The sequence below is a fragment of the Lethenteron reissneri genome, chromosome 7 (assembly GCF_015708825.2).
Source record: "Lethenteron reissneri isolate LAM-NWPU_2019-01 chromosome 7, ASM1570882v1, whole genome shotgun sequence".
In the NCBI taxonomy this organism is placed as follows: Eukaryota; Metazoa; Chordata; class Hyperoartia; order Petromyzontiformes; family Petromyzontidae; genus Lethenteron; species Lethenteron reissneri.
The window spans coordinates 8,875,338-8,894,209 of record NC_083785.1 but is presented as its reverse complement, the minus strand read 5'-3'; the positions used below and the strand labels follow the sequence as shown (position 1 = coordinate 8,894,209).

At 46.6% G+C, this 18,872-nt stretch overlaps 1 protein-coding gene across 3 annotated transcripts in view; it reads right to left on the bottom strand.

The window, feature by feature from the left end:
• LOC133357308 (uncharacterized) overlaps positions 1–18,872 on the bottom strand; it is a 261,278-nt gene that overhangs the window by 94,659 nt on the left and 147,747 nt on the right. For all 3 annotated transcript variants that reach the window (XM_061575192.1, XM_061575202.1, XM_061575210.1), the window contains one exon: positions 17,184–17,313. In XM_061575192.1, the coding sequence (XP_061431176.1) occupies positions 17,184–17,313 (130 nt within the window). The remainder of the gene's footprint in view (positions 1–17,183; positions 17,314–18,872) is intronic.

The following is an 18,872-nucleotide window of genomic DNA, read 5'->3' as shown; positions in this document are numbered from 1 at the left end:
TGCTTGCGTTGTGGCCGAAACGTCGTGAGAATTATTTTATTATGTTTTATTTTTATTATTTTATTACTTCCCTTCTACGTGACTTTACCGAAAGAACCAAGAAGATGAATCCCTGCAGTCACGAAAGCTTTAAATCGAAACAAAAGTGAATTAGCTTAGCCGGTACACGGACACGTGTTTGCTGGTGTGTGTATGTGGTGCAGAATTAGCCAAATGTAAACACGTGACAAGTCGAGACCACGTGCCGTGTGCTCCGGCGATGAAAACTTGACCCGACCTCCAGACGGCCGGATGAGTTGGGGAAGCATTGAAAATAAACACGCGGCCCCTTTCCCAAACGCGAATTGCTGCTGACTTGAATTAAATCAGGCGAATTTGTACGTGATTACTCGACCGCAGTGAAGGTAATTTGGAAGCCCGCAGCTTATGCCTAAGATGCAAAATTTAATTAAAGCTGATAAGCTTAATACAGTCGCACATGTAATCTAAGGCGAAGCCATTACGACCGTAGGAGAGCGCTTCCGGCGAGCTAAATCTGTAAACTTGGCGATTTGTATTTGTACGAGGCTGATGTCGGTATGCATGTGCGCATGCACATTGTGTCGACCGGCTGACCTTAATGCAAAATGATTATAATCCACCAACAGAGCCACAGTGCATCACTTTGCATGACATTAAACTGCTCGCTGATTGTAATTGTGACATACAGGTAGAGATGCATGATGCACGAAATGCCGTCCCCGGAAGGCAATCTGTGGCTCTCATACCAACGAATGTTACGCTAATCACAATTTGTTACCATAAGCGCAAAAAAAACATGTATTGTCAAGGCGCAGCCCTGCAATATCCCGCTCGTGCCAATGCTGGTGGAAGAGCATCCACTAAAATTCAGCTCTAGATGCGGAGCACACCCCAGAGGGCATTTCGGCCTACACTTCCACACTGGCCGGACATCGCGGAAGTTGTAAGAGTTCTCACACTTTACAACATCCACACGCGATCTACCGATCGGTAAAAAGGGGGGGTAGGAATTAAGACACTAGGCGATTTTTAAATCCTTTATATTAAGTTCGCTTGCGTGCTTACGACCGTGCAAATCTTTCGGTCATTTTTTAACCCACTTCCCGTGATTCATTCGAGCTGACATTTTCCACACAGACTCGTTGTGCGTGACAATTAATTTTAGTGAATTTTTTTTTCAAAAATTTTGCACTGTTTAGGGAAAAAAATTCCAATATTTAATTACCAATTGCTTAATGCTGGCAGACAATCATCTGACCCATAGGTGGCAGCCATCTCAAGCAAGAGGACGAAAGGACTCTAGCCGCCACGCATATAAAGGATTTAGAGTGAAAAACTTTTTTTTTATGGGTTAATTTTTTTCCAACTGCACCCCGCCGAATGATCGAACCGGCTCGCATTTCCAGTGCGCTAACAATGACACTGCGGCAGCAGCCCTGCAACAGATGTATCTGAACTCTGATTACTGCAAGCCTGCTCTGCGTTTGCTGAGCTCCATCGCTTGCAAAAGCGTGGCAATATTCACAACCGTTTTTAAATCACCGGCAACAACAACAGCGAGTGCGCTAAAATCGATAGCTCAAATGCAAACCGCGCAAGTTATAAACGCAATTTGTATGCGTGTCTCTACACGTTTGCCGTGTGTGTGGTTTTTGTGGGCAGTGGTTGTGCAGTCGTTAGCACACTGCACCATGAACCCGGCATCCCGAGTTTGATTGCCATGACCAACATTAGTGACAATTATCTGTACTGGGCCTCCGCCAAGTCGACTCAGCCTCAAATGAGTACCTCGTGTGTAAACGCCGCTATTGGGGAGACAAAGGCGGTCGGGCATGGTGTTGGCCACCCACCCAATTGTGTGCTGTACCAGCCTTCATAGGTGCTCACCAACAGGCACTTGCCTCAACGGTTTGTCAAGGCTACACGGGGGATCTTTATTTTTGTCTTTGTGTGTGTTTCAAGTGACACCCTGGGCATGTCCCATCCATCTGAAGGGGATTTTCAGATGAAACATTTTAATCGTAGAAATAACTAACAAAAAAAATGCTAATCTTTATTGTATTATTGCATTAACGTCGCGCACTGCCAAATAATCTAATATTTAGTCGCGTTGCAATATTTCATGTTTTAATCAAGCAAATAATAATAATAATCATCACGTAGAAATAACTAAAATTATTATCAAATGTGAAAACAGATCAAATTAGGCCAAACGCATTTGTCACTGCAGAAAACATAAAAATCCCTTGAACGTTGGTTTATGGGAGGCTGTGTATGATCCATCATGTGCATATGACTAAAGGCATTGTGACCTTAAAGTTTGATCTTGGTCAAGATAATAAATAGCATCAGTGCCCTTTATGATCTTGACATGCATGCCCAGAAAACTGATTTGATACAGCAAAGTTTGTCTCTGTCTAGATAAGCACACACACACTAACACACACGGATACATTTAAAAAACGGAAATCAATCATCTAACCATGAACACCGGTTTGCCGAGTACTGTTGGTTAACATTCAAAGACAGTCGTTCAGTCGGTACCACGCCAAGTGCACACAACAATTGGATATTTGGAAGCTCAGCACATTCTAGCCTGATTAATATTTGTATGTGTGACTTTGCCAGGCTCATCCAGTTGCAGCAGGTGTGGGGCTGCGGGTTATTGGGCCAGGAGATGTCATTGGTGATTGTCACCCACACACATTCATGGGATTATCTGGGGGGTACTCAAGGTTTCCCATCACATTACAAGCACTCATAAATAAAACTAGCTAAAAACATCCAATGCACTATGCCCTTCTAAGAGATGAGTATTTGAGACCACACGCGGGGCTTGTCTGGGTCAATAATTGGCATACTAGTTGAGCTTTATATTTTTTGTTGATTAGTGGATTTAGGGGAGACCCGGGCGTTGTTCAGATTCCAAATGCCTAAAGGGGGGCATGTCCTGGAACAGAAGAAGCATGACTGGGATCGCAGGACTTGTGAGTTAACCACAATGCCACAAATACTCACATGTCAAAGGTAAAGGTGTGGTCCTGCAATTTCCTGCTGATGCCACCACTGGCGGAAGGGAATCCACTGGAGGGAGCTATAGAGATCACCCCTAGAGGGTAACTTTGGCCTACTCTTTCATGCTGGACAGACGTCTTGGAATAGGTGGAAATGTCCACACTCTACTCTACCATTTGTGACCTTTCGATGGTCCAAATGTCGTGTACCCATTTATACTGCTGGGTGGACAGAGGTTTGGGGAATTTAAGAAAACCTGCACTGTGTTTGCAGGAGTTCGCGCTGGCGACCACAATGAGCTAACCACACCGCGGCAGTATCCCAACTCCTGTGTTTTACATACACACATACACACGTGTGCACACACACACACAAACATCACATGCCAATCATTCACACATGGGCACAACAGAAGACGCTGACATTGCAGATTATGTAGGCAGTCGATCATTAATCTTCAAAATACCCCTACGTGCAAAACCGCATGGGGAGATTGCGTGCTTGGAATTAAACCGAGAGGCAGGAAGATGAACACATGGACCCGGGGAACAAACATAAACGATAGACAACAATATTGACCATTCATAAAAGTGTGTGGGCTTTGAAGAATACGTGGGTCGAGAGATATTTCGGCAACTGATGGGATGACACCGGTGATGGAATGACAGCCAAACGAGTGAACGTGCCCGAGACGACGACAACCCCGCAGAGATGGGGGAGTGCGAAATATTGTGGCACCGCAGGGCCGCGAGGGATGGTAACAGCATGGAGAGACATTCATCCAAGAGTGGACAGACAATGGATGATGATGACATTCCTAGAAAATATTACTTAATTTATCTCACAAGATTAACGTAATAATTTGTGCAGCATTTTTGTTACGTCAATCCACTGCTATGCGAGATGGGCCTTTGTCTCCACAGTGGCAATGTTTACACAGCGCACCAGGTACTCATGTGAGGCTGAGTCGACCTAGGGGAGGGACCAGGGCCAGTTCAGATAATCGTCACTGGTGTTGGTCACGAGCGGGAATCGAACTCGGGTCTCTGCCGAGTTCACAGCGCAGCGCACTAACCACTGCTACACCACCGCTCCCCTCACAATTGTAGACACATGTACGCACAAATAGAAAACAACTTTTGGAGAACACACACATATATAAAATATCTCTTCTTTCTGCAGTTGTTCCAAAAAAAACCTTCAAAGTATAAAGTGCATTCCTTGCTGGCTCCAAATAGCCCCCCATCCCGAGATCCATCTCAATTGGCTTCAGACAAAGATAATCGTCACTGGTGCTGGTCACGAGCGGAATCGAACTCGGGTCTCTGCCGGGCTCGTAGCATAGCGCGTCAATCGCTGCTACACCACCGCTCCGCACGAAATAGTTCACCTCTCCACGTCATCATAGACTGACTGTGATTTGATCTTGATGGAGGAAAATGCTGCGTTGTGTGCAAAGAGGCGGTAAAGTCACGTAGAATGGAATTAATAAAATAATAAAAATAAAACATAATAAAATAATTCTCACGACGCTTCGGCCACAACGCAAGCAGCCGTCCTCAGGTGGAGAACAGGTCTGTCGAGAAGACAGAACAGGTCTGTCGAGAAGACAGAGTCTGAATGAGTCTGAATGACTCTGTCTTCTCGAAAGACCTGTTCTCCACCTGAGGACGGCTGCTTGCGTTGTGGCCGAAACGTCGTGAGAATTATTTTATTATGTTTTATTTCTATTATTTTATTATTTCCATTCTACGTGACTTTACCGAAAGAACCAAGAAGACGAATCCCTGCAGTCACGAAAGCTTTAAATCGAAAGGTCACCTTGGTTCTTGAGCCAGTGGCCCAAACATGGCTTCATGTGCACCACCCGAGGGGAACAAATACGTATATCACAAAAATGTATGACAGCAAGGTCCCTGTCGTAGTTTTTAATGGACACAAAAGTGTCACCAAAGAAGGGTACCCATAACACAAGTGTGACGTGAAGCGTCTACGACAAAAAAAAATTAACCCGTAAAAACCAAGTTTTTCACTATAAATCCTTTATATGCGTGGCGGCTAGAGTCCTCTCGACCTCTGGCTTGAGATGGCTGCCACCTATGGGTCAGATGATTACCTGCCACCATTCAGCAATTGGTAATTAAATATAATTTATTTTTTCCTATAAAGTGTAAAATTTTGGGAAAAAAATCTCACGAAAATAAATTGTCACGCACAACGAGTCTGTGTGCACAATGTCAGCTCGATTGGATCATGGGAAGTGGGTTAAAAAACGACCGAAATATTTGCACGGTCGTAAGCGCGCAAGCAAGCAAGCAAGTGAACTTAATATAAAGGATTTAAAAATTAATTACTTCAGTGAACACTGCTCCAACGCTGAGGTCCGCCGCCTTTCTCACAGGGTTGCCTATGGGTGTCCGACATGGTCAGAGCCAGAAGATTTTGGTTCTTATTCTTCACCACCCACAACCACCACCACCACAACCACCACAGTGGCCTTGGCCTGCACCACTCAGCGTGGTGGCGAGTGCAGGGTTAGGGGATCACCCGGTGGCGGCATCTCGTGGGGAACCGCTCCGTCCCGACGGGTTTATGCCCCTTGATGGTGATGACGATGACGGAATATTTAAATGAATAGGTGCGTATTCAAAATAGTGTGCGCACGAGGCTTTCTGCCCATGCTGGATATTTTCCCATGGTGTATAATAAAAAAAGAAACAAATGCAAGCAGAACTTAATTCCGTGCCTCTACTTATAAGTAACAAAAATACGTTTTAGTCAATCGGCCTGTTGGCTTTCCAGACGAATATTATCGAGCAGAATTTGTTTAAGCCAGCAATCTCTGGAGCGGTTTTGAACTTGTGAGTGTCATCGGCAGGCAGGCTTGTTAAACACATGCTTCCGAATGACCAGATGTTATCGGCAAGACCACTCTATACACAACATGGGAGGGACTCAGTTAAAGAACAGGGTGGGTACGCGTTGCATTTATGACTCCAGGTGGTACCCCGAGCAACTACCTTGGTTCATGAGAACCTCAAATTTCCCCAACTGGGAATTGTCTAACGCATGTTTATGACGCAGTATGACGTTTCAGTGCAATGTTATTGCTGAGCCCAGGGCCCACTATTTTCAAGAAAACTATTTGGGTATGGCAACGGGTGGGTGGGTATGAATTAGGATGGGCAGGAGGTTTGAAATTACACACTGAAGCCTTGTTTACGAGTGAATATAGTCATTTAGATTGCCGTGGCACGTCTGTGGAATTTTTCGTGGTCAGAGGTGCTGCTGCTAAATATCTACTACAACGTCTCTGGATGGTTGAACACAAACGTAAACCAAGCAACCACAAGAACAAAAAAAATCCAATGCATCACGCCGAAAGAAAAGTAAAAAATACAGTCCTCGAGTGTTTAAACACTGACGAGTATTATAGCAATCAATTCATGATATATTTCAACGGCAATAGCCATCAAAACAATAACAATGATTGACGGCCCTTTTGGCAATTCACCGCTGGATGAAGGCTTCACCATGCCTTGTAGATCCGACTTTACCACCGTGGCCTGTGTGGGTTGGTGGAAGGCAGGTGGAGGGATAATCGCACTCATCACATGCAAAGCACTTGCCACAAGTGAACCACGATACCTCTCTAATCTCGTCAAGGAGCATAAACCATCATCACGCGATCTCCAGTCATCCTCGCAACAGCAGTAGCAGCACCAGCGTTTGGCTAACCATTGGACAAAGATGGTCACTACATCATGTGCTTTCAGATGTGCTTCTGCGGCCGTCTGGAACGCTCTTCTTCCCAATATTAGGAAGCCACTGGAGCTATGCACTTTTAAATCTAGATTGAAAACTAATTTCTTTAGAACTGCATTTGGCGATTAGTTTGTTGTCCTTTCCCCGCACCTCCGATTAGCACGGTTGGCTACGTACGGTGCGAAAGAAGTTCAACACACACACACACGTACGTGCCTAGGACCTGTTCATATATCACTCGTCACGGATGTAAGCCGTGGCTGAGAACTGAACTCAGAACGTCACCGGGCTCCCAGCGCAGTGAGCGAACCACCACACCTCAGCTCCAACCCCCATGGAAATAGAAAAATAGTTTAAGCAAAATGTAATGGCATTTCCTAGAGTATACACTGATGTATTTGGTTAAGCCATGGCGTGTCAATAGTGTTGTGGTCCTTCGAATAAGCAGTAGAAAAGCAAATCCTGGTTATGCATGGCTCAGTGGACATTATCAATACAGCGGTCAATAGCGCATGTTTAAAAAAATGGCAGAGATGTGACGGCGTTTTGAATATCGGTGACAACCGAGCACGGAAATCTAATTTTTGGAAAGAAGATCTCCCACAAGTTTCTTTTGTTTCAGAAGGAAATAAACCGCCCCGGCTTCTCAGTATATTTTTCACGCGGCGCTTAGCAGCTTTAAATCGACTGTTTAGTTTTCGAGATCATCCGCCACCGTACAATTCTTTAACAAACGAACAGGAAAGAAAAACCAAGGAAAAACGCTTCAACCAACCAACAAAGAGAGAGAGAGATTGGCGCGTGGGTTTAATCCTGGCGCCGCCTTTTACAGCAGCCACGATGGCGAGGTTGTTCCCAAGACCCATCCAGCCTCTCCCCCCAATCGATGGCATCGCCCGGGCGCAGAATTTAAAGAAGCCGCCGTCAAACAGCGAACGCCACCCCACAACCGACAGCTGTCGCCGTGTCCAAAAGGTAAAACGAGCGGCTTTGCAATTGCTCGTTCACGCCACGACCGGCCGAAGGGCCTCCACTCGAGGGAGTTCGAGGGAGTCCTCTCGACAGAGCAGTGGTTCTCAACCTTGTTTGGCTACCGTGTACCCACCTTGTTGAATTTTGTTTCAACCGAGCGATGAACCCCCACCCCCCAGCTTGCCTGACCTGACACAACATGGTTCTGAGATGTAAATGTATGAATAATGAACATCCATATTTTAACACGTAGGCTTTCGCGACCAATATAATCCATAATGTGGGTTAGATCGCGTGAGTATAAATGTGTCATTAAACCCGCCACCACCCGACGCAGCCAATTAGTAAGTCTGTCCCCCTGATGATGCTCGTTGTAATTACTGGCGAAACGTCGTACACTCAGATTGTGAATGTTGTAGATTTGCTCTCCAACACACCGGTGTGCTGAACTAGTAACGAATTGGCCACGTTCTGTTTACGTGACACAAACTTACTAGTTGGCTGTGTCGGGTGGTGGCGGGTTTAACGACACATTTATAATTACGCGATCTAACCCAAAAAAAAAACTTTATGATGGATTCATATTTAAACAATTGTCCATTTTGTGAGTTATCCGAACTAGTAAAGTAACTGCCAGCGAATACATAGAAAAAAACTTCGACGGACGCACGCACACGTGACGCAATTTATTCTAGTTCACTGGTTACTCTCGGAAAACCACATTGTTTACGATCAATGAGTTTAGAAAGGTATTTGAATATTGTTCTATGTTAGCATATGGATGTAAATGTTATCATAGTTCATTATTCACCAATGACTCCCATGTATGATATAATTTTCACGCATTGAAAAATGACCTCACGTCCCCCCCTGGGACATCGCTACGTACCTACAGGGGCCCGCGTACCCCGCGGGTTGAGAACCAATGCCCAACGAGGTATTTGGCCTCCTCTGTCACGCTGGCCAGACGTCTCGGAAGAGGTGGGGAGTACCCATACTTTATCTACCACACGCGGACCCACCGACCGACGGTGTTGTACCCATGCATACCGCCGTGCGGACAGAGGGAGCAGTGGGAATTTTTTTTTTTTTGCGGCTGCCGTGCCGATGTAACAGGCCGTAGTATACCCCCAAGCCGTAGTATACCCGGGGTTAAAACGGCCTAGGCTAAATTATACCCCTCTAGGCCAATCATACCCCCATGATAGTAATAGTGTTGAGCGATATACACATGAATTACTAAATTTTTCCAACATTTTATTTAAAACTGTAAACACATAGACTTTGATTGCTTCAACCAGAAAATCTTTAGTAATAACCCTAACCCTATCCCTAACCTTAACCATAACCCTAACCCTAAAAATGCTTCAATTGATCAAATTGAGATTCTTACTCCCATTTATACGCTTTTTAGATATCGATTGAAGTTCGTTTGAACTTTCACATGGGGCATCTTCTGGCCTGTAGGGGTATGGTCTGGCCCAGTCTAGTTTAAACCCCCGGGGGGTCTAGTTTAACCCTCGGACACTTTATCCCCCCGGGTATACTCTGGCCTGGGCCAAACTATACCCGGGTTTAATCGGGGCAGGGCTTATTTTAGCCTGTTACACCGGCACGCAAAGCCCCGGAGTGCCGACCGTTATGCAGCGTCTGCACCACTCTGCGCCTGTCCCTCGGGGGCCCACACAGCAGCATGGCTTCAAAAGCTGCCCCACCTCTCACGACGACGACGACGACGATTTACGATGATCGCGATAATCCCAGGGCCAGATAAAAAAAAAACACCGGCAAGTCTCGTCCTTCAGGAGCCTGATTGCTCAGAATCCACAGCACGCTTTGGCCTATGGTGGCACATTGGGGTTAAAAAGGCGTGTGAGTGACAGAAGACCCCCCTGGGTGTAAGAGGGATCACGGTATGCGGTTCTGGTTTAGAGCCCAAAGATGACCTTAATCCAGGCCTTGCAGCGGCTATTCCAGGCAGCACGTGGCCCTAGCCATGAGAAGCAGCCCTTCCCCAACGCGACGAACACGGTGGCAGGCCTAATCCACTCGTACCAGCACAGCAGTGCATGTGTACCAGCAGCAATGTCTGGGATTAGGCTATTAAAGTGTTTGATTGAATGCTGGCCTGTGTAATCGGCTTTCCCGCCTTGTCATTCTTCAAAACGGCCGTGGCAAACACTGCTGTTACTATATGCCGGGATTCTTGGCGATGTTTTGGACGGGCAATATCAGCGACGTCTCGTTGGCGCTAATTCAGTGGAATGCGCCGTCTTTATCATGCGCTAACTGGTGTACGTTGAGTTGCCTGCGTGTGTGTGTATATATCAGATGCCACGTACCGTATTTTCCAGTTTATAAGACACACTTGCTTTCCTGCATTTTAAAGCAAAAGTTGCGGGTGTGTCTAGAAATCCTGTAGGCGTGTGTGTGTGGCCAGATTTGTACAGCTGCATTGATACCGAGCACAAGTCCGAGATGCGTCTTGCTCTCCCGAACGTCTTATAATCGGTGAAGCCAGGATTTACGTGACCAGAGCCACCCTATGCCAATGGTAACAAATGCGACGCAAGCGCACGGTGAATTGTCAGCGCTTAACACGCGCGTAGGCTGTTCACAGTGGCGCCTGGATAGCCCTCCGATGTGCGTTCGGGCTGGTACCGCGTGCTGCTCGCCACGATGTGCGGTGTTTTGCTGAATGCATGCGCCAGGAGCTTCTTCCCAAAGTATTTTTGTTTCCAAGCGTTAGGGGCAGTCCATAAATGACGTCACGCGATTTTGTACGATTTTTGACCCCCCTCTCCTTCGTCACACGGCGTCACAAAAAGTCAGACTACCCCTCAGATATGACGTCACAAAGCTCTGTCCCCCCCCCCCCCTCCCAAAATAAAACATGCTTCAAATCGCTTTAAACTATTGTCATTGTAGTGCGTATTTAATGTGGCGCTGCACTCTGATGTTGTAGGAGAAAACATTTATTAATTAAGTAGAACGTGTTGTCTATATTCATTTAAAGTTGCGCATTTTGATGTGACGTCACATTTCTCCCCCCCCCCCCGTCACACATCGTCACAAATGTCTGACCCCCCCCCCACGTGCGTGACGTCATTTATGGACGGCCCCTTATTGGAAGGGTCCACGCGTACACTGAAGAAACCGGGTGACCACCAACGAGCCTAAATGACACCTAACTCCATGGCGCCAAGTTTCTATAATTCACTTGTAAATTACACGTCTTCCTACTCATTGCCATTTAAATATTTAAATGGAGCAATTAAGGAGAATACCGTTCAGGACTTTCATGCAAATTGTGGAATGTGAACATTTTAAATCGTAAGCGCACACTGCATAATAGCCGTCTTACTTAGGCAAATTAATGTAATAATTATTGTCCTTGTAGCACCAGATTGAGAATGCATCACGTAATAATCATATCCGGGGACCACTGTAATAAAACAATATTATATTTTTTTAATGTCTGTCTATTTTCACCCTTGGCTTATTTTACAACGCAATCGTTCATTCGGGGAATTTTAGTAGCTGCAATTGTTCCAAACGCTCTTTCGGTCATCGTTACAATGAGTGTTGTGTTTTTAGACATTACTTCTGCCGCTGTTATAATTGTTAATGACATCGTTGTTGTTGCGGCTGTTACTGTTATTAAACCCGAGCATAGACGCTGGGCGCGTGACGTCGGTCGCGATGAATGCAGCACGGGACAGCGTGTTACATTTTAACATAGACGATTTATTTTAAGGTTCGGATGACCTGTAGCATGCCCTCTCTCAGTACGGGAGCCAATTAGGATCCAATTGAGACTTTTCTTTTAAAGTGCAGGGAATAAAAAAACCTTTGTCTCACGAACCGCAAATCAGCAACGTTGTGCATATTGTAATGCACACCCACATGCGACAAAATACAAAGATCCCCCGTATAGCCTTAACAGACTGTCGGGGCAAGTGCTGTTAGCGAGCACCTATGAAGACCGGCACGGCACACGAGGGCGTGGGTTGCCAGCACCACGCCCGGCCGCCTTTGTCTCCCCCAGTAGCGATGTTTACACATCACATCAGGTTTTCATTTGCGGCTGAGTCGACCTAGTGGAGACCCAGGACCAGTTCAGATATTCGTCACTGGTGTTGACCTTGACCTCGAGTTCCCGAGTTCGTAGCACAGCGCGCTAACGCTTGCACTACCGCTCCCCACAACCACATGCAAGCACACGCACACATTCAGATGTACTTCTGCAAGTAACCGCGCGAGCGTGTTTTGAACGCATTAACGCATCAAAGGGAAAGACCCCCCGTATAGCCTTCAGCAGACTTTTGCGGCAAGTGTTGTTAGCGAGCACCTATTAAGTCCGGCACGACACACGAAGGGGTGGTTGGCCAGCACCACGCACGTACACACACACACAAGCAAGTAACACACACACACATACAGGCAAATACACACGAATGTAATCCCGTGAAAGTGAAGCGATACAAATAATGATAATGGTGGAGAGGTTAAATTTCGATTTAAAGCTTTCCGGACTGCAAGGATTCATCTTCTTGGTTCTTTCGGTAAAGTCACGTAGAAGGGAAGTAATAAAATAATAAAAATAAAACAAAAAAATAATTCTCACGACGTTTCGGCCACAACGGCGATCCGATCTGGTCCAACCCATGTGAGACGAGGCTCTAAGGAAAGCTGTCTCGGGTGTGGACCAATCAACTTCAAGGACAGTGCACATTATCAGAGTTATGTTTTTTGTTTGTATTATGACTGCAGGTATTGATGTCTATGTAAACATGACTCCTTGTAAAAAAAGGTGTCAGTTTTGGTGCCAGATATAAGGGTAAAAAAACCAATTATCATATTTTTACTGGCAAATGAGGTTCCCATAGTGTAGACCTGAGTTCGATTCCTGTTCCACGGCTAACGTGAGCGGCGAGTCATGTGGCATTCCTTCTCCCTTCAGCAGCACCACGCCCGGCCGCCTTTGTCTCCCCCAGTGGCGATGTTTACACACCGACCAGCGTGGTGAAGCGTTGGTCATCATAAGCCCCCGGCGGCCTGTGCGGTGTGGCGAAACTCTCTCATCCAACAGTGCAGTACGTGCACACTGCGTTATGTTTTTTTATTTATAGTTTAACATCGTGCACAAGATTGCACGCTCTCGCTGGCAACCATGTGTTCTGGAGATAATTGCCACCGTATGCAGTGTCCTAGAGGGGATGATATCCGCCTGCCCGCCGTACCTTTCTTCATTATTGACAACTTGCAGCTCAGCACACGGCAGATGCCTGCGCAGCGCGACTCACGACCTCTACTTGATACCAAGATCCAGGATGGTCATCACGTCTACGCGCCGCTTCTCGGTGGCAGCCCCAACATTCTGGAACGATATCCCTCTGCACATTCGCAGCATCACCTCAATCGCCTCCTTCAAGAGAGACTTAAAAACTCACCTCTACAATCATGCTTTTGAGCGACTCTGAGCTTGGCTCCGCGCCTCTGAGTTGCGGCCACTACGTCTGCAAATTTGCGCGCGTTACAAATTGAACTATTATTATTATTATACTGGGGGGGCATAAGTTTGAGTAATGATATCGGTGAGTTGAGCGAACACACGTCGTCGCGCAAACGATGTACGCAAAGACAAAGTTAACTTCGCTGGCTTGTAATACTGCGAGAGTAATCATAATTAGCATGCGCTGTGCTTGCCAAGGAAAGATGCACAGAATCAGAAACTTTGATTACACTGGAGGAATCTGATGAGCTTTGAAGCGCTTTTCCACGGATGTTTAGTCGGGGAGGATAAGAAAGTTATAACAACAAACAAGACAAACAACATGATGAGGGTGTAAAGTATACGAAAGGTTCATTAGGAGGCCTCCGTTGCCAGTAGCAAAATATAATAATAGGTTTTTTTACCCAATTTTCTGGCAACAAAACTGACACCTTTTTACAAGGAATCATGTTTGCATTAACCACAATACCTGCGGTCAGAAAGGTAAGCTAATCACTACAAAAAAATATTTTTAGGAGGCATTTTTATTTATTTAACCAGATAAAGCTCACTGAGCTATTTTTTTTTATTTAACCAGGTAAAGCTCACTGAGCAAATTTTTTTTTATTTAACCGGGTATTTCTCACTGGGCTATTAGCTTCTTTGTCAGAATCCACCTGGCCAATGGCGGAACCAGGATTTTCAGGTAGGGGGGGGCAACCCCTCCAGCAATGAAAAATGATAGAGGAGTTGTTAGTAAGTAAGGACTTGTTAGTAAGCAAGGACTTATCCCTTGCTTTTTATTCGACGCGTGTGCGGCGATGGCACAGCCATCGATCGAGGGTCGAATTCGAACCGCGTTGTGTGATCGGCATCGCGCTCGCTGAAGGTGAATGCCTTCAGGGAAGTCGTGTGCTGTATACGCAAGTGCGCACAATTATGAGTCACTTATAACTGCTTTGCCGTTACTTATTGCCAATTATGGACTCAGACTATTCTCCTATCATCTCGTAAAGTCCCTGGCACGTAATAATATGCTACACAGTGGCAGTGGGGGTCGCAAAATGCCGATTTATTACTAATAAACCCCAATGATCCGATAAAAATTAGGATTTCGATAGGATCAATAGGGGGGGGGCACGTGCCCCCCCCCCCCCACTGGCTCTGCCAGTGCACCTGGCCATGTTGGAGGAAACTGGAGGTAGTCCGAGACAAAGATACTTGAAGCTCAGCACACCTCGCTGCAACACCTTCTCTTTCAAAGGCAGTCTCCCATCCAGACACCAAACCAGGCTCCATTCTGCCAAGCTCCCAAGATCTGCCAAAAAATCGCGTGCATTCAGCTTGATTTGGTCACAGTTCAGGGGCGATTTGGCCATACTTTAGTCAGACTGCTGATGGGCACAGCTGAAACATTTGATGACGAGGATAGACGTCCTGATTTGGAGCACCTGTTAAGATTGGCGTGGTGACAGAGAGGTTGGTTTGGCCAGTACCGTGCCTGGCCGCCTTTGTCTCATCGTTGGTACACATACATACACACATACGCTATTTCCACAAACAAGAAAATATTAACATTATGAACCCTTTGCACAACCTAAGGAGCAAATCTATCAACATTTTTGCGTGAAAGTCTGTGATGTGGAGCCACCGTGCCAATTAGGCACACAGGTAGCTGGAGCACGTAACGAATACCTACTTTTAATAAACTACCACAGCCCAGCTATCCAATTCACAGATGTATGTAGTATTATTATTATTCATATTATCGAGACACAATTTGCATGCGAATTGGCAGCCCAATTTACATGGGAATGGAGTACGTTGGTGGTAGTGGTGGTGGGGGAGGGGTATGGAAAGCTCGGTCCTGTGGTCCCTGGGGTCTATGAGGTTGTAAAGCGATGCAGCTGACAATGCAATTATTATAAATTTTCATGAGCGGGATGAAAGAAGCAATTATTTTTGGATGTGCATGACAAAGATGGTAATTACGAATATAACTACGCGGGCCGGCGTGCGTTAAGTTGGCGGAATCCAAAGCCAGGACTACTTGAGGGGGGGGGGGGGGGGGGTGGTGTGCAACCTCACGCCGCGACGAAGCTGCTCTGAGACCGACTAAATAAAACAAAATAAAAGCAAGCACACCACACAAACACGTGACCCTCGTTGAAATGCAACGCGGCAGCAACAACAGCACAGCAGCGGCTGCCCGCGGCCGCCTGCAGCCGCGCCACGATCTGAAATGCTGGGCGAGTCGCAGCCTTCTTTGCGAGTGACACGCGATCGTTCACACGTGGGGGGACTAATGCGTTTAAAATGAGCCGCGTGCACGTCGAACGTCAGCCGCACGCCACCTGGAAGAGCGGCAGTGCCAGTTTCCCACCGCCGAATCAAGGTCACTCCTATCAACAAAAAAATAATCTGCAGATTTCGACTCTGCGACCACGCGCGCGCGTGCGCGCGCGCAATCAAGCACACTCCAGTTCGTAAACTAAACTTTACCGTTTTTATTTTACCCAGGTAAGGCCCCACTGAGCTATGTAGCTATTTTTCAGAAGCGACCTGGCTCTCGCAAATGATAGCTCAACGAAGTGGCTTATTGCGCGAAAATTTTCGCAGCCAAATAATCTAAGTTGCGCGACTTTGATTCAAAATGCGGAGGGAAAAACCGGAGGACCCGGGAAAAAATGCCACGCGACCACGGGGAGAGCACGCAAACTCCAAATATACAGCAGGCGTCAGAGTCAAGGTCGAACCGACGAACGAATGTATACTTCCTGTACACCAGGCGAGGCACATAACTTCTCGCCACCGGGGTGCCCGTGTCACTTCCCTGCACGTTGAGTGGTTCTCAGGGCGGCAAATGAGAATGTGTGTGCCCTTCCTCTTCCATTTCCTGGATGTTGGCAGACCTCCACATAGTCATTTAGCACCTGAACATACTGCTGCCGTCATGCGCAGAAATGCTATTGAACCCATCTAAGCACTTGGGTCGAGCCTGCCTTGCTTCCAAGGGCTGATTCGAGATCACGATTCAGTCTGCACATATTGACACTGATTTTTTACGCTGTATAAATGGAAAAAAAAATCACATTGCCAAGGAAAGGCATGTTGACAAATCCTATGACGTTTTTTTTATACATTAGTGTCCAAAAAATCGTCTACGTCTCTCCTTTCATCTTCCACTTTGCATTTCATTTACGTTTAGCAATGTGCTCCTGGAGGCTTAACCATATTCATTGCTACACATGCGAGTGGGGATGATAGATCCACACAATTCTCCGGAGGAGCGTTGTCGGTGCGGCGGTTTCGCATCCTGCACCATCAGCCCGTCGGCGACATGAGCTCAGCCTTGGCCAACATCATTGGCGAGCGATAACTGAACCGGTCCTAACGTCACCACCAACTTGGCCAACTTCACTGACACGCACCGACCAGAGTGGTGAGGGTACGGTCAAACATCCCCCCCCCCCCTCCTCCCATGACCGACATAACGTGGATAAACCTTCATCCAGCAGTGGATTGACAAAGCACCGTAAATTATTATTCTTTATAACCGTGAGGCTAATTCTTTTTTAACATCTACTTTGGTAAAGATTCAATCTTCAAATGTTTACTCGAAATGCAGACAGATGACGTAATGGGTGGAAGCCAAAACTAAAATGCAATATTCCATCTCCTCCCCCGAGTACTTCAGACGGCTCTCCACATGAACACACGTGGGTATAGCGTGTGTGGAAATTATATCGGATTGAGGAGGAAGAGAAGGCGGATCTGCTCGGTGTATCAATGGACACACGGACTATTATTATTATCATCATTATTATCAAAAGTGTTTATCCGGCTTGAGCGTGTTACTTACGCCCAGAGTGGACGTGTGAGTGGGAAGGCAGCGCACGTCACGACATAAGCTCACCAGTCGATCGGCGCTGGGCATGCGGGTATTCTTGAGGAGCAAGGCATTATGGGACGGCGAGCGAGAGCGGGCATGGCCATTGCCGGCGTCCTCTGCGCTGTCACTGAGAAGACACGCTGCCCTCACATCCCTGCCACACACGTGCACAAACAAAAAAAACCACATTAACGGTTATGAAGAAATAAAAAAAAAACTTAATATGTTGCGTATTCTAGTAGTAGGGTTTTACCCCTTAAACTGGTACAAAACTGACACCTTTATACAAGGCATCTGTTTGCAATAACCGCAACACAAGCAGTCAAAATGCAAACAAAAAGAAACAACTCTAATAATGGTAATGATATGCACTGTCTTTGAAGTTGATTGGTCCACACCCGAGACAGCTTTCCTTAGAGCCTAGTCTCCATTGGTGTTGGACCAGATGACGCCAAAAGGCGTTTGAATTTTGACTGCTTGTGTTGCGGTTATTGCAAACATGATGCCTTGTATAAAGGTCGTAGTTTTGTACCAGTTTAAAGGGTAAAAACCTACTACTATATTTTGCCACTGGTAAAGGAGGTCTCATAATGTTGCGTATTCACCCAGTAAAAATGGCTTTCATTTGTAGAAACGTATTGCCATTGCAATCATGTACAACTCTTGTTGTTACTATACTTCTGAATAACGGCCCCCGAGTGCTGTGTGGGGCTTTGGGGTTAGTTGACTGCTGGTCAGTGTGGGTCGGCGAAGGCGGGGTGGCATAGGCATAAAAACATAGTATAGTAGTGGATTTTGCTGTACTCTCCTCTGCTGACAAGACGCCATGCAGAAGCCTACAATGTCATGTTTCATTGCATGCTAGTTGCCCAGGCCAACACGATTCAGGCTCAACCTTACTTTAGCTGCTGAGACCTGACAAGCAATTGCGCTTATAGTAGGGCACTAACCAATACTGACACAACACACGAGGCAATGGTACAGCTGGTACTATACCCACATGCCTCTATCCCTGCAGTCAAAGATCCTCCGCATAGCCCGAACAGACCGTTGGGGCAAGTGCTGTTAGCAAGCATCTATGAAGGCGAGCGCTGGGCACGAGCGAGTGTGTGGCTAGCACTTCGACCGGACCATCTTTGTCTCTCCAGCGCTGATGTTTTACACATTGCACCAGGTACTCATTCAGAGTACTCATTCAAGGTTGAGGCAAAGCTAACGGAGGCCCATGACCAGGACCGATTCGGATAATTACTATGGATGTTAGCCATGGTTAGGAATGGAACTCAGGTACACCCCATCTGTGCTAACCACGACACTACCATTTTCCACGAATTGTAAACAAAGGCAAAGATCCCCGTATAGTCTGAGCAGACTGTAGGGGCAAGTGCTGTCAGCAAGCAGCACCTATGAAGGCCGGCACACCACACAAGGGGTTGGGTGGCCAGCACCACGCCCGACCGCCTTTGTCTCCCTAGTGGTGATATTATCACACATCGCACCAGGTACTCATTTGAGGCTGAGTCAACCGATGGGAGGCCAAGGACCGGTTCAGATAATCGCCACTGATGTTGGTCACGAGCGGGAATCGAACCCGGTCCGCCGGGTTCACAGCGCAGCGCGCTAACCGCTGCTACACTACCGCTCCCGTCACAATTGTAGACACACGTACGCACAAATAGAAAAACAACTTTCGGAGAACAGACACACACATAT